The 16,444-nt window shown below is 41.8% G+C and overlaps 1 protein-coding gene across 1 annotated transcript in view; it reads left to right on the plus strand.

Annotated features, from left to right (window-relative positions):
* The window catches only part of pign (phosphatidylinositol glycan anchor biosynthesis, class N), a gene marked incomplete at its 5' end in the record, with an annotated part of 19,162 nt that extends 2,718 nt beyond the window's left edge, over window positions 1–16,444 (plus strand). The window contains 22 exons of the mRNA XM_083656548.1: window positions 135–254; window positions 1,142–1,182; window positions 1,379–1,438; window positions 3,310–3,402; window positions 3,674–3,729; window positions 3,967–4,045; window positions 4,966–5,148; window positions 5,444–5,583; window positions 6,148–6,247; window positions 6,494–6,586; window positions 7,164–7,255; window positions 8,003–8,108; window positions 8,298–8,406; window positions 8,815–8,917; window positions 9,061–9,163; window positions 9,394–9,480; window positions 9,746–9,801; window positions 10,782–10,857; window positions 14,984–15,057; window positions 15,516–15,558; window positions 15,661–15,713; window positions 15,840–16,444. Coding sequence (XP_083512674.1) covers window positions 135–254; window positions 1,142–1,182; window positions 1,379–1,438; window positions 3,310–3,402; window positions 3,674–3,729; window positions 3,967–4,045; window positions 4,966–5,148; window positions 5,444–5,583; window positions 6,148–6,247; window positions 6,494–6,586; window positions 7,164–7,255; window positions 8,003–8,108; window positions 8,298–8,406; window positions 8,815–8,917; window positions 9,061–9,163; window positions 9,394–9,480; window positions 9,746–9,801; window positions 10,782–10,857; window positions 14,984–15,057; window positions 15,516–15,558; window positions 15,661–15,713; window positions 15,840–15,963 — 1,991 coding nt within the window. The 3' untranslated portion in view covers window positions 15,964–16,444. The remainder of the gene's footprint in view (window positions 1–134; window positions 255–1,141; window positions 1,183–1,378; window positions 1,439–3,309; window positions 3,403–3,673; window positions 3,730–3,966; window positions 4,046–4,965; window positions 5,149–5,443; window positions 5,584–6,147; window positions 6,248–6,493; window positions 6,587–7,163; window positions 7,256–8,002; window positions 8,109–8,297; window positions 8,407–8,814; window positions 8,918–9,060; window positions 9,164–9,393; window positions 9,481–9,745; window positions 9,802–10,781; window positions 10,858–14,983; window positions 15,058–15,515; window positions 15,559–15,660; window positions 15,714–15,839) is intronic.

Here is a 16,444-nt window from a genome sequence, read left to right on the forward strand (position 1 = left end):
CACGCACATGTGCGTGTTTGCTAGATAAAATATAGAACATAATTAGTTCGTGCGTGTACGCGCATGTGTGCGTGCGCGAGAACGAATACAGAATATCATGTGTTCATCCATGTAAGTTGTGTGTGTGTCTCCAGGTTCTCACGGTGCAGGCCATCTCTCTGAGACCCTCACCCCTTTAGTGGTGTGGGGAGCTGGGGTTCATACTGCTCAGAGAGTCACTGAAGCCCAACCATACAGCGATGGATACCTACAAGGTCAACTAATGCTCATATGATGCTGTAGACTCAGTTCTCTGGCTCTAACGTCTGGGAGCCCAGACTACATACAGTATGTTCTAACCCAGGGGTGGGCACATTTTTTTATCCTGAGGGCCATACTGACTTTCATCAAGTAAGAGAAGGGCCACACACATTGGAGATTATACCTGCCAACACTCATTTTCGCGGGAGTCTCCCTATTTTTAACCCTCTCTCCCGTTGTGATTGGTAATTTCTTGTTAATCTCCTGATATAATAGTGATACAAATCCAATGGCTGTAGCAGATGAGATTTATTAACATAATTCTGCCTTTTATTGAGTTTTTGAGGGTCGTTTTGTTTTTCTTTGAGTCCGGCCCTGGGGCCGCATTTTGCCCCAGGCCCCAGGGCCGCAAGAAATGACTGTAGAACAATCATTTCTTACACATGAGATTACTTTTAGCCTTTTAGTCATAAAGATTATTGAAAGATAGCCTATTCCATATTCCAGACTGAAATGTTATAACAGAAGTGGAGTATTGGCCAGAATGACATGAACATTTGGACACTTATTCAGCACGTATCTTGCATGTTGCGTTCAGGTGCACTGTCATTTTTTTGTTTTTTTTTGCAATTCCATCGCGGGCCACACAGGGGGCGCGTATTTTGCCCATGTGTGTTCTAACCACTGCTCTTCACTTCAATCCCTCGCACGCAGCTTTTTTAGATTTTTTACGCTGGAACCCAGGTTCAAATACATCGTAACTGAATTTCACTGCATGTTTTGACTTGTAGTCTCACTAAAGACATTTACATTTCCATAATTCAAAACATACAAATTGTATTTTTGACTTCTCTATACTTATTTGTTTATGTTTGTTCTTTCTCTCTGTCATTTCTCTCAGATTGGAAACTGGAACACCTCCGCAGGGTCGACGTTAATCAGGTGACACTCACAACCAGACAACAATTGGTGCCACTGTATTTAATGTCTGTTGTTACGTTAGTTATTCTACAGCTTTTATACACTAAAGCGTGTGTGTGTGTGTGTGTGTGTGTGTGTGTGTGTGTGTGTGTGTGTGTGTGTGTGTGTGTGTGGGTGTGTGTGTGTGTGTGTGTGTGTTTTGCTCTGCTCGCTACAGGCTGACATTGCTCCCCTCATGGCTTCTCTAATTGGAGTTCCCATTCCTCTCAACTCTGTTGTAAGTACAGCCTCAACTACTGTAAACTATCAAGTAATGTCTATTTATATTATTTTTTTATGTCATTGTTTTGCATATTTACAGAGTTATTAAAATGTTTTTTTCAATGGCAATGCTTGATTTACAAAAAGCTTTCGACACTGTCAACCACCAAATCTTGTTGTGTAAATTGAAGGCAATAGGTTTTTAAAGAGGAGGCCCTGAACTGGATACAATCATACCTTTCAAGACAGAGTCCAAACGGTAGAAGTAGGAGGTGTACCCTCCGAGCCCCAAAATCTTACCTGTGGGGTCCCTCAAGGAAGCATTATTGGTCCTTTGTTATTTTTGTTGTATATTAATAACATGGAGTCAGCCTGTTCATGTCCGTTATTTCTGTATGCTGAGGATTCCGCCTTGTTGGTAACCGGAGAGTTCTTAGAATCAGTCAGATTATCGCTTAGTAAAGAGATTCTAAATGTAAGCACATGGTTATGCAACAATAAGCTATCCCTGCACTTAGGAAAATCTGAATGTATTGTTTTTGATTGGAACAAAGCATAAATTAAGGGACCAACCCAGTTTTTCGGTAGAATGTAATGGTATTAAGTTACAGGAAAAGTGTTGTGTATCTGGGAACACAATTGGACCAGTGTGTCGAGTGAAGCTATGGCCCTCACTGTCATTGGGAAAATTCACTCAAGGACAAAGTATTTATCAAGAATATCTAAGTGACAAGAAGACCATGAGGACATTAGCTATGTCTTTAATTCAATGTCACTATGACTACATCTGTATATCCTGGTACCTAAAAGGTTAAAAGACAGGCTCCGAAAAGCCCAGAACAATCTAATGACGGTCATCCTTAACCTCAGTCCAAGAACGCACATTAGCCCAACTCATTTTAAAGAGTTAAAAATGGCTCCCTGTTGAAGGTAGAGTTCAACAGCTAAAACTTATCCTGGTCTATAAAATATTGCATGATCTTTGTCCAAACTATTTTACTAAGTACTTCCAGTTTGTTCGGAACACTCATAGCCTGAACACGAGAGCTACAGTAGTATAGCAAACTTGAAAATAACCAATCTGAAAAGCAAAGTTGGGAGAAGTACATTCCTCTATACCGGTGGAGAGGAGTGGAAAAAGATCCCTAACGAAATTAAATCTGCGAATTCTCTGAATGGTTTTAAAAACCTTCTGAAAAGATTCTTGCAAGCCTTCCGTTGTAATGGTTATTGAACTTGTGTGTTTTTGTTGATTGTTTTATTTGGTTTATTTGATGTTATGTGTTACCGTATGTTCTGTTTTTATAAGACCAGGGACCATGTTGGAAATAAGTGTTCACACTTTTACATGTTTATCCCTTGGATTTTCTTCTGCTATATTCATAAATAAAATCAATCAATCAAGTACAGTACAACTCTCCAATGGCTAATCAGTAAAATGTGGAGAGAGAATAATAAAAAAGTGTTCACAATTGTTATGGTAAATGGTAAATGGTCTGCATTTATATAGCGCTTTTATCCAAAGCGCTTTACAATCAGTAGATAGTCTACATTCACCCATTCATACACCGATGGCGGCAGGCTGCGGCGACGGCAGCCGGGAGGGAGCGGGGATCGAGCCGCCAGCCCTTGCGTCATTGGCCAACCCGCTCTACCTCCTGAGCTAAAGCCGCCCCCCCCCCCAATTGTTCACTATGCTGTGCTTTTAGTTATGATCGTGTGTGTGTGTGTGTGTGTGTGTGTGTGTGTGTGTGTGTGTGTGTGTGTGTGTGTGTGTGTGTGTGTGTGTGTGTGTGTGTGTGTGTGTGTGTGTGTGTGTGTGTGTGTGTGTGTGTGTGTGTGTGTGTGTGTGTGTGTGTGTGTGTGTGTGTGTGTGTTCGTGTTCAGGGTGTGTTACCACTTCTGTACCTCAACAACAGTGAGCAGTTCAAGGCAGAGAGCATGTACACGAATGCTATTCAGATACTGGAACAGTTCAAGGTACAGCAACATGTAGCAGGAAAACATAATTATTAATGTCAAATGTGATTAATATATAATTAATTGTAGTTAGCAGCGATTGAATTGATACTAAGTTGTTTATATTAATAGCTATGTACTATGTATTGTGGTATATATGAATAAGTAAAAAATCCTAGCTTTGAAACAGCATGCCATTTAAAAACGTTTTAAACCATATTAAACCTAGGGCTGCACACATAATGCATTATTCACTTATAGAAATCGATGCTGAGTGAACTATGTTTTTCAGGTAAAAATGACCCAGAAAAAGGAGACAACCTTATCCTTTCTCTTCACTCCATACCAGTAGGTACAAACTAACTTGTGAGACGTAACTTTTCATCACTGTTTCTATGTAGTTTTGAGAAAATATCTCCATAAAATGATTGTGACATGCGTAACTTTTTCTTAACGTCGTGTACTAGGGCTATCCAGCAGAATATGACTGGGCAGTGTACCACCTCAAAGACCACATTTAGATGTATTTATTATTATGATGTTTTTGATGTCTATCTCTTTTGCTTTGCCTTTCTGTTTTCCCAGACTACTGACCGAGTCAAAGCAAGCAGAATTCATCCACCAGGCCAGAATACTGATTCAGCTGGAGAAGTATGAGAATGCTGTGAGTATCTGGGAGTGGACAGTTTTTGAACATAATGTGGCAGAGACTCCGATATACCAGGGTTTATTGATCATCTTTGGGCGACCCACCCGCGTAAGTTAAGAGCCGTCCTCCGGTACTTTAATCCACTGAGCTGGTGTTCAAACCTGCTGTTTCTCATCACTGTAGTTTATAAAACAGGATGATGTCATGATGTCATGTGATGTCGTGCATAGTTTAGTTTAGTTTAGTTTATTAGGATCCCCATTAGCCGCAGCAGGATGCTACGGCTATTCTTCCTGGGGCCCAATCACATAGCAAGTACAGTAATACATAAAATACAATACACAAAATAGTAAAAGTACAGTAACTTAAGTAGTGCAATACATAACATATAAGGTATATGTTATCAGACATACAATATCAGTGCGCTATAACAGTTCAGTACACAGCCCGTGCAGAGACTGAAAGATTCACATTACATGACAGTTTTTAACATAACACCAGTTTCAGTCTATCTTTCCATAAACACATTATACATTTAGTTTAAGATTTGAGATGTTGTTTCAGTAATGATTTAAATTTTGTTTTACCATTTTTTTTTTACCAGTATTTGATGGACTTGCTGTTGAGAATGTAACCTATTAGTAATTTGCTGCGTGTTATTTGCTGCACAAACCCAGCAATAATCCAAATGGAATAGTGAGCTAATGTTGCAGTAGCACTGCTGCCAAGTAACCTGATGCACTGTGGGAAATCCTGTCTAGACTAACTGTAGCAGTGCTGACTGAACGTTTTCCTCCCAAGCTTCTTTTTCATTTCCTTACCACACCTTTCTTTCTTTCTGTTCTTGCTGTCCTAACTGCTTATTTGCCAATGTCAAACTTGAACTCACCCTATCCTCTCCTTCGCTGTCCATCTTGCTTCTTCCCTCTGTGCAGATCTCTCTGTGTAGGTCTCTGATGTCCCATGCCCTGGAAGGCCTGGTCTATTACCACACCTATGACAGGTTCTTCCTGGGTTGCAGTGTGGTGCTGGGATTTGTGGGCTGGACCTCATATGTCGCCATAGTGATCCTGAAGACCCACACCAGCCTCAGCAGACCGCCCAGTCACACCAATCAGGTTAGGACACACACATACTTCATCACACACACACACACACACACACACACACACACACACACACAGATCAATATTTTCCCTATTTTCTGTGATGCGTACTTGGGCATTTTTTATTTTCATGTCAACATTACCACATAAAACCTCCACCCTCTCCTCTCAAAAATGCCTTTTGCCAAAAGACAATGATGAAAACATGAACTTCTTGCCAAGTTATATTTGACGGCAACATTTGTGTGTGTGTGTGTGTGTGTGTCGTGTGCGCATGCACGTGCACGTGCGCGCTCGTGTGTTTCAGATTCCCAGCCATATCCTGGTGAAGGTGTGTCTGTGTGTGACCATGGCGATCACAGTTTTCTTGCTTATCCAAAGGAGTCCTGTTACCTACTACATTTACTGCCTTCTGCCTGTCCCTGTATGGTACTCTTTCCTCAAAGAGTGAGTATCGTCACACACACACACACACACACACACACACACACACACACACACACACACACACACACACACACAGACACACAGATATGTAAATGCAAAATATTTTAATACATGCATGCAATACATAATACGTGCACACACAGTAAATACAAGTAACACAAATAAAGTTCCTGCACTGTAATCTGTTTTCAAAGAGTGGAGCACCCCACACACGCACACACACACACACACACACACACACACACACACACACGCACACACACACACACACACACACACACACACACACTCACACACACACACACACACACACACACACTCACTCACTCACTCACTCACTCACTCACTCACTCACACACACACACACACACACACACACACACACACACATTCACTGACTGACTGACACACACACAGTTCATTAGATCCTTTGAAGTGGTGTTGTATCCATTCACATGAGTCCTCTCTATTGTGTTGTGTTGATAAAAGGATGCTCCTCCTCGCCACTTTCTCATTGTTTTTCATTAGCAGCAAAAGAATAAGCTCATTCATGTTCCATTCTAGGTCTGGAACTCTAACAGATGTGATTCGTTCTGCTCCCTCTCTGCCGCTGTGCAAATGTTTTGGCTATTTTGCCCTGGTAATGTTTGGGATTGAGCTACTGGTAAGTATATTTTAATCTGTAATGTCTTCTAATGTACAGTTCGATCTATGTTTCTGCCTCAATACATTGATTCAAGGTACCCATATACCTGAAACGTAACACCACACATTCAATGAAACATTTTCAGAATGTATGGGGCTTATCCATTAACAATGTACTTGTATACCTGAGGAAGATTTCCCTAAATTCTACTTTATAAAAAAAAAGGCTGTTTGTACTGTGGATGTTTGCCTCTGCTGCCCCCAGGTGGTGAGCTTCTTCCATCGCGCCATGCTGACTGTGGGCCTGGCTGTTCTCTCTCTCTGGCCCATCCTGTCTGGACTCTATGGCAAGGCCAAGGTAAAACACAGCACGGCAACTACAGCACAGTCAGAGAAAAGCAGGGCAAGTCATGGGATTTGAATATTGTGATTCTACGGGCCTGGAAAGGTTATGGAATATCACCAGTGTCCATGAAATTCAGGCATCATCATGGAAATATGTTCAAGGTCTTTTCTCCACTCGTCAAGTTGCTAATATTGAGTTTGACTGCTGGTAGATTAAGTTAACTATGAAGGAAAAGTAAACAGACAGATTTCAGATTATAGACAGTCAGACATGGAGTAGATCTTTCTTTCGCTCTCATGTCAATATATGTCAATATCACTCCTATCAAGAAAATGACAACTGATTCAAAAACATTGTTAATTCAAGCTGTTTTGCGTTTGAAACAATTCAAATTGTCTCACCCCACTGGCAGATTCTTAGCCCCACAACAGCAGGGGGTTCTATGGATGGTATTACTAAAAGGTCTTACTGTTGTATTGGTGTCCTTTACATTTATCTTCAGTCTACTTTGCTCAGCTGAATGCCTCATTTGTTATATTATAAAATAGAACCATAATGTGCTGAAGTCATTCTCTCTGTCTCTGTGCAGTTCCGTTCAGTGAGCTGGTTGCTGGGCTGTCTGTTTTTGGCTTCATTCCCCCTGATGCCTGTCGTCGGTAGAGAGCCTAACATACACCTCGTGTGAGTGTCCCCATAAAGATCTTCTTCTGTGCCTAGATTTAACTTTTTTTTCTTTTTTTTTATATATATATATAAATTTTTCATATATGTTATTTCCAAACAGTTGGAAAGCAGAATAATATAATAAATCACATTGTTGTATAACCAGTACTTTTGTTTATGCAATATTCTATGTTTGTTCAGATGCTAATGTTAACTAGCAAGCCAAGCAGCCTAACATGACTGTATTCTCCATAGGAGAGATGAAGGCTGGGCTAGCCGGTGCCATTGACTGCCATTCATTGTGCTCAGCAGAATGCATGGACAATGCAAACACATACAAAATGCATGCATCACATTTACAGTCTGCGTAAAAGTTCACTCTCAACAGTGGACTGTTAAGTACACCATCAAATTGAAGGCAAAAGGACAACTGATTCTGCCAGTTCCTCACTGCTTAACAATAACCATTCTGTAAAAATAAGAATAACAGTATGACTGTAGAAAACAAGAGCAAGAAGTTATCAGTTAAATATAAATGAAAGTTAAATATCAGTTCCATTCAGGTTCAAACATCTCAAAATGCTGTTTACTATTTAGCAGCTTGTTATAAAGTTTATACATTAAAATACTTTCAAAAAGAGATAGAGATGAAGGCTGGGGAGGCATAGAGTTGAGATCTGTAGAGAATCATCATTTTCTTGTTTTATGTGTACAAGTAATTTTTGGACAATGATAATCAGTCATGTCATATAATGGTGTATTCAGTACCTGTGCAGGTGTGCTTACGCTGATCACCTCAGTCTGCTACCTCTTGTCGTTACGACAACGGACACCTCTGCACCTGAGTGACAAACAGCAGTTCTTTTCCCAGGTAAGTGTGTGTGTGTGTGTGTGTGTGTGTGTGTGTGTGTGTGTGTGTGTGTGTGTGTGTGTGTGTGTGTGTGTGTGTGTGTGTGTGTGTGTGTGTGTGTGCGTGCGTGCGTGCGCGTGCGTGTGCGCTCCCACATTTTCTGTACACTAAAATAATATGACTATGATGACTATGCGTTGTCCTCAATAGATGTTCCATGTGGCCGTGTGTGCATACATACCAACCCTCACACACTCCAGTCTGCAGCAGAAACAAGGCCTGCCCCTCCTCAACCAGGTCATCAGCTGGACCACATTAGGTAGGGGTGTGTGTGTGTGTGTGTGTGTGTGTGTGTGTGTGTGTGTGTGTGTGTGTGTGTGTGTGTGTGTGTGTGTGTGTGTGTGTGTGTGTGTGTGTGTGTGTGTGTGTGTGCGTGCGTGCGTGCGCACTTTATTCTTTAGATTGAATAATTAAATACTTTCTACAAGAGACAATATTCATATTTATATATCATTCATGTTAAATGTTTGGATAGTGATCAGATTTGTTCTATTTCTATGTCAACCAAATGCTTTTGGTTTTGGGTATATGTCATCATTGGGTAGATGTCATGAAAAGCTTTAATTTGTGCTCAATTCAGCTCATTTTTACTCAAAATGACACATGCTGTGCACCCTTCCTCCATCGAGCCCCAAAACCTCTCTCCTATCTCCTTGCCTTTCTTTAGGACCTTGTATGCTGGTTCCATTTTTCAGCTCTACACGTCTTTTCCATCGACTGCTCAGTATATCCCTCTCTCTCACAGCTACATACCTACTGCTCAGCACTGGGTACGACATGACATCATCACTCTCACACACACACACACACACACACACACACACACAATCCACAATGTCCCACATAGCGTTTTATCATTGTGGTGAGGCTGAAAATGGACAAGATTGTGTTGTGTGTGTTTTGTCCCACCCAGGTCAGAGGCCCTGTTCCCCCCTGTGCTGTCCTACCTGATGTTTGCATGGATCAACATTGAGCAGGAAGCCATGTTGGCTCAGGGTGTCTCTAGCAGACAGGAGGTAGAGCTAACTGTGGCTGTTGTATTAGACTTCAGAACAAACCTACCCCATGCTGTATTTTGTCCAGCCATGAGATACTTGGATAGATGCATTTATATGTGCACATGTGTGTGTGTGTGTGTGTGTGTGTGTGTGTGTGTGTGTGTGTGTGTGTGTGTGTGTGTGTGTGTGTGTGTGTGTGTGTGTGTGTGTGTGTGTGTGTGTGTGTGTGTGTGTGTTTGTATGTCTAGCTTTCCGCTGTTGACTTCTCTGACAACATTGACATCACCAAGATCCGACAACTGAAGTTGGATGACATCAGGAGATCCTACTTTTTTGTATCCTTGTTGTGTGGTTGCATCAGCAGCATTACCCAGAAGGCTAGAATGGAACAAAAGGTGTATTTGGCCTAGCTGTAGGTAGGGGCCAGTGTTCTAGATCAAATGAGATCAGATATATGTTAGGATAAAATTACTATGCTGAAGTGATTATTTGAAAGTCAAGCAATACTGCACATATGCAAGACAGGTGAGCCACACTTAGACTGCATCATGTGATCTGATTCTAACATTGGATTGGCTCTCCTTGACTCCTCCTCTTCAGGTGTTCTTTATAATCACAGCTTTCTTCGGCACAGGAAACATAGCTTCCATTAACAGGTGAAGAAGCTTCTGATCTCTGTCAATACAATAAGTGACAAATGCTAACTACGTCACACTATTTAGCCTGGTTGAAATACTGACCTAATGTTAGATGTAATAGGTAGGTTTAGCATACTTTTCCTTAGTCATACTTTGCCTCTTCATTCTTTACTCAATCTACAATAAAATGTATATATTTTGATAGTTTTCTGTCTATTGTATGTCGTGTGCTGTCACTTTACACTGTATGTGAGGTTGTTTACATTATACAATGTATGCAGTCAGCATGTACCTTGAAACTGTGAAAGTTGTCAATATAATTGACCTCAGCACGAGTGTCACCAAGACAGATTCTTGTATGTTTTATTAACTCTGTGTTTAAAGTGAGTCACATTCTGCTAATCTCTCTGGCTACTTGTGGTCACTCTCTCTCCTCTTCTCTCTCCCTGGCTACTTGTGCTCACTCTCTCCTCTTCTCTCTCCCTGGCTACTTGTGGTCACTCTCTCTCCTCTTCTCTCTCCCTGGCTACTTGTGCTCACTCTCTCCTCTTCTCTCTCCCTGGCTACTTGTGGTCACTCTCTCTCCTCTTCTCTCTCTCTGGCTACTTGTGCTCACTCTCTCCTCTTCTCTCTCCCTGGCTACTTGTGCTCACTCTCTCCTCTTCTCTCTCCCTGGCTGGCTACTTGTGGTCACTCTCTCTCCTCTTCTCTCTCCCTGGCTACTTGTGCTCACTCTCTCCTCTTCTCTCTCCCTGGCTACTTGTGGTCACTCTCTCTCCTCTTCTCTCTCCCTGGCTACTTGTGGTCACTCTCTCTCCTCTTCTCTCTCTCTGGCTACTTGTGCTCACTCTCTCCTCTTCTCTCTCCCTGGCTACTTGTGCTCACTCTCTCCTCTTCTCTCTCCCTGGCTGGCTACTTGTGCTCACTCTCTCCTCTTCTCTCTCCCTGGCTGGCTACTTGTGGTCACTCTCTCTCCTCTTCTCTCTCCCTCGGTGCAGTTTTGACCCGGCGTCAGTCTACTGCTTCCTCACTGTCTTCAACCCCTTCATCATGGGAGGCCTGATGCTGTGGAAGGTATCTTAACACCCATACACGTTTCCTACTGTACACGAGTCTGTGTATCTGTGCAGTGCTTCCCCCCACCCCCTCACCACTCCAAAATAGCTTTCTGAGGAAGTGAAGTTGTGTTGCAGATAGGGTTGTCAAAAGTATCGATAGTATCGGAAAGTATCGATACTGAAAATTTGAATCGGATACAATACTCATTTTCAACAGGTATTGATAGTATCGAAAGTATCAATACTAAAAGATTTAAATGGATACATTACTCATTTGCAACAGTTTTGATACTATCAGTGCTTTCTTTTAATGAAAAATCACTGATTTTCCCCTCCCTATCATCTGTTGCTTCAACAAGCTAAACGTGTTCTGGTGGCTAGAGTGGCAGTAATCTGCTGTCCAAGTTCAAAGTTTGATCAGGCCTAGATTATGGAGAAGTGTGCGTCTGTCCGTCCATCTGTCTAATTTTATTTTTATGCCTCATGATGTGTCATCATCCCCCCTTCCCGTGGTATCGAAAATGGTATCGAGTATCGATAGTCCTTTTCTGTACTTGATGTTCTGTCTGCCCTCCAGTCGCTGGATGACAAAAAGGCTGCGGGGCCGGACGGCCTTGACCCCTCTCTTTTAAAATTGGCAGCTTTGATCGTTGCTGAGCCCATTACGGTCATTTTTTATTTATCCACTAGTTCCAGCAAGCTGCCTGCTTCATGGAAGCAAGCTTTTGTTGCGCCTCTCCTGAAGTCTGGTGATTCTACAGTTCTAAATAACTATAGGCCAATCTCCAACCTCTGTGCATTAGCCAAGATTTTGGAAGCTTTAGTGTCTAACCAACTCAAGTTCTTCCTCGACTCCAGTAATACACTCAGTATTTTGCAGTCTGGCTTCAGATCAGGCCACAGCACTGTGACAGCTAGCCTGAAAGTTTTGGACGACCTTAAGGTAGCCACTGATAAAAAAATCTTCTGTATAGCTTGTTATGACCCAGTCTAGGGGTCTAGGTCACAACATAAAGTATACAAGGACAACCATGAAAAGTTAAGTGTGATTTATTGGTCACACAACAACAATCAACAAATGTACTGGACTCACTGCACTCAAAGCTAACACGGTCATGCTAAGCTAAAGCCTAGGCCGAAGCCTGGTGAGATTTAGCAGCCAAAGATAAGGCTGGAAGAAAGAGCAGCTAATACAAATGGTTGAGTCCAGCACTAAAATACACACAACACCAGAGGTAACAAAACTAAACCAATACTAAACATTAACAAAACAGAGGTTCTGGAGGAGTGAGAGGATGAGAGGAGCAGCACTGCACAGATCAGTTACTGCCTGCCTCTGATCTGCAATCTTCAGACTGGAGTATATAAAGGGTCTGTGTCAATCAGCTGCCAATCTGCAACAGCCCCATCACAGCAGTTCCCAATCACCAATCTTCTCCCCAAGCCGACCAATCAGAAAGGACTCTGTAGAAAGACAGTCAAAGAGCAACCAGGACAACAGCAATACAATAAAAGAAACGGCATAGCCGTAACACCCCCCACCTTAAGAAAAAACATCTTCCCCCAAAAGCATGTTTTTTTTTATACATGTGGATACAGAATTTCAAAATACTATTGCAAAATGACACAAAACAGAACCCAGGCCTAGAAAACACAGGATACACAATAGTACTCACCACCTTGGGGTTAGGAGGCTACAAAGACAGAAACTCCTCCAAAAACAAAACAGGTTTAGCACACAAACTTTTGTACTTTTGGTTGGCAGATTTAATATTGACAGCTAACACAAGAACGAATATCAAATATTGCGATGACTAGTAGAATAAACCAAAACACTTGCCCACTGACAAAGTAATCAGTATGCAGGGTGGGAATGCGTAAACTCACCGGGGCAGACATAGCTTGAGCAGACTCCTTTTCCAGCATTGTTTTCAGACTCCTTTTCCAGCATTGTTTTCTGGACATGGAGATACTGAGTTGATCAGTCTCAGCCATCTCACGGTCCCTCGCTTCCAGCTCCACCTCTCACGTGGAGGGCGATCACCAATCTTCTCCCCAAGCCGACCAATCAGAAAGGACTCTGTAGAAAGACAGTCAAAGAGCAACCAGGACAACAGCAATACAATAAAAGAAACGGCATAGCCGTAACATAGCTTTATTCATTGACTCACCAAGGCGTTCGATACAGTGGACCATCAGATTTTAATTAACATCTTATTAAAAATCGGTGTTGGTCAAAAGGTAGCCGATTGGTTTTTAGATTATCTTTCAGATCGCACTCAGTGTGTGAGACTCGGCTCTGTCATCTCCGACTCCGTAGTCTTGGATAAAGGGGTCCCACAAGGCTCTGTCCTGGGGCTCCTCCTCTTTTTAATCTATGCAAATGTGATGGCCTAAAGCATTCTAAATATCATATGTACCGTATGCTATGCTGATGATACGGTTTTATATGCCTCCGCTCCTTCTCTCGAGACTGCAGTAAATAACCTCCAAGCCGATTTCTCCATCCTCCAGCATGCCTTAATTGACTCTAAACTTCTTCTAAATGCGAGCAAAACCAAAGCCATGCTGTTCGCACATGGTAACACTGTGCCCTCCTCGCCTCCTCTATGTACACTTGATGGTGCACCCATTGAGTTAATTGAGTCTTATAAATACCTAGGCTTCTGGTTTGATAATCACCTTAACTTTAAATTGCATATTTCCACTTTGTCTAAGAAGCTTAAATTTACGCTCAGTTTCTTGTATAGGCTTAAAGCCTGTTTCTCCTTGTCTGCCCGTAAACGCCTGGTGGAAAGCCTTTTTATGTCTCAACTAGACTATGGTGATGTTGTTTACAGTCTTTCTAGCCCTACTTCCTTGTCTAAACTGGACCCCCTCTACCATGCCGCTCTGAGATATATCACAAACTCAGGTTACAGGACTCATCACTGCACCTTGTACGACCTGGTTGGATGGTCCTCCCTTGCCCTGCGCAGAATGCGACATTGGTACATGTTCATATACAAGGCCATCCTGGGCAGACTACCCTCATACATCTGCTCTACGTTTGTAGCGACAAACAACTCCCATAACTTAAGATCAAATAGCTGGTTGAAATTCAAAGTGCCAAATATGCTAACTGAATCTGGAAAAAAGTGTCTCTCCTACTTTGGTCCCTGGTCATGGAACGACCTGCAGTCCCATTTAAAGCTTGTCTCTTCCATTCCTCTGTCCAGTTTTAAACATGCTCTATCTGAAGTCCTTACTTCAAGCTGCTCCTGCAGTAATGTCTAGTTTTACTTTGCCTTTCTTGTCCTGTAAATTTGTTTTTAGGCCATATGTTTTTACGTTCTTGATCCCGAGTTATTTATTACCCTTGGATGTGGTATTTTATGATGTACTTGGTTGTCCTTGCTTTTTTGAAATGTTTCAGCTCTATAGCCCTGTTTTTATGTTTCCTTTATATGTACTGTAATTATGTTGATTGTAACTGCTGCCTTTTTGGCCAGATCACATTCGCAAAAGAGATCTTGTATCTCAAATGTCTTATCTGGTTAAATAAAGGTTAAATAAAAAAATAAAAAAATCTCCTGGGTATCGGTATCGAAGTAGAAATTCTAGTATCGTGACATCGTGACATGGTGGTTCGATCGTGACATGGCGGTTCGATCCCCGCTCCCTCCCAGCTGCTGTCGTTGTGTCCTTGGGCAAGACACTTAACCCTCCTTGCTCCCGATGGTGTGTAGGCACCCTGCGTGGCAGCCTGCCGCCATCGGTGTATGAATGGGTGAATGTAGACTACCTACTGATTGTAAAGCGCTTTGGATAAAAGCGCTATATAAATGCAGGCCATTTACCATTTAGGCCATCCCTAGTTGCAGATCAACCACCATATATTTGGCTATTACACAGACATACAACCATCAGATATGATATTATGCTTTGCTCGTGCTGCTGTATGTTGGTTGACTAGTCTCTGCAGCCGTGCTGTTTCAATTTGCATTATCCTATGTACAAGTATCTCTATACTAGTCATTACTTCTAAGACACAGTAACAATGTGGCGGTATTCCCAAAGAAGGCAAGAAGACACTTAACATAACACTTACGATTTCTCTGCATGTCTTCATAAGCTCTTAAATGCAACCTTTGTCCTTTCAGGTTTTCATTCCATTTATAATAGTGATGTGTACGTTTGAGACCATCCAAGTCGCAACGCAGCTGTCATCAAGAAGGTAACTCCCTGCTGGAAGCTTGAATACAAAATGGTGATTTAGTCGACTCAAGGTATTTGAGCCAATGCAACAAACTACCAATGGGATAATCAGGGAGTCTGCTGAATCAAACTTATTTATGTAAAATCTTACTTCCTGTTAATCAGATAACGCACCTGCCACTCTTCTTGATCTGTGATTCAGATCTATGATTGCCTTGCAGAAGACATCAAATGAAAGATGAATGTGTTATACTGTAATCTGGTTTCAGCTTGTCACACTTAGTTTTTAAATAAGCTTTTTTTCTTTTTAGACTTGGATTTTAATTTGTTTCAAGAATTGTTTACATGAATCGTAATCCACCAGTGAGGTCAAATAACTGATAACTGACCCAAACATCAAAATTATTCTTGTTTTATCTGGTTCAGTGTATGTCAAAGACAGTAATGCTTCCCTTTTCCCTCTCCTCTATTTTCTAGTTTGTTCCTCATGGTTCTGGTCATCTCTGACTTGATGGCTCTGGTAAGTCATATTGAGCAGTTCCTACATTTAATTGAGGAAATTAAACTTGCATTGATTGGCAGCTCAGTGCTCTTTCCTCTCTCATTTTGTTACCTCTCTTAGCACTTTTTCTTCCTGGTCCAGGACTATGGGAGTTGGCTGGACATTGGCACCAGGTAAGTTGACACTGTAATACAGTACAGTATGTATCATGAATCAATCATTTGACTCAACTACAACACACACATACACATACACATACGTAACGGAAACACACCGTTGAACCTGTTTGTCTCTTGCAGTATCAGCCACTATGTGATAGTAATGTCTATGACCATCTTCCTGATGTTGCTGAGTGTGGTCACACACATCCTCACTTCATGCAGACTCACCCTGTGGAGGAAACGCAAGATGCACTTCCCCTGAGTGTGTGTGTGTGTGTGTGTGTGTGCGCGCGCGCGCGTGTGTGTGAGAGAGAGTGTGTGTGTGTGTGTGTGTGTGTGCGCACGTGTGTGCGTGTTTGAGAGTGAGTGTGTGTGTGTTTGAGTTTGAGAGTGCGAGTGCGAGTGTGTGTGTGTGTGTTCGAATGTACTGTACATGTATATGTCAAACAATTTAACCTTTAATATTTATTTGACGATTTGAAACTATTCATTTGGCATTTGTCTTATTGAAAAATAGTTGGCTTTTCTAAGCTGTGGGATGTGTTTTTTATATATACTGTAAACACTATTACTGTAATAGTTGTATACAAGTACATTGAGACTCTCAGAAATGTTTGTATTAAGCATTAATGCAATGACTACGTATACTTGAATATGTGACCATGAATTATTGCATAGCCAAGTGCTAGCTTTATGATCCACCAAAGAAGGGCAACTTAGTAAGTTAAAGTATGTAAAGTATA

This window comes from Poromitra crassiceps (assembly GCF_964638095.1).
Source record: "Poromitra crassiceps genome assembly, chromosome: 2".
NCBI lineage: Eukaryota > Metazoa > Chordata > Actinopteri > Beryciformes > Melamphaidae > Poromitra > Poromitra crassiceps.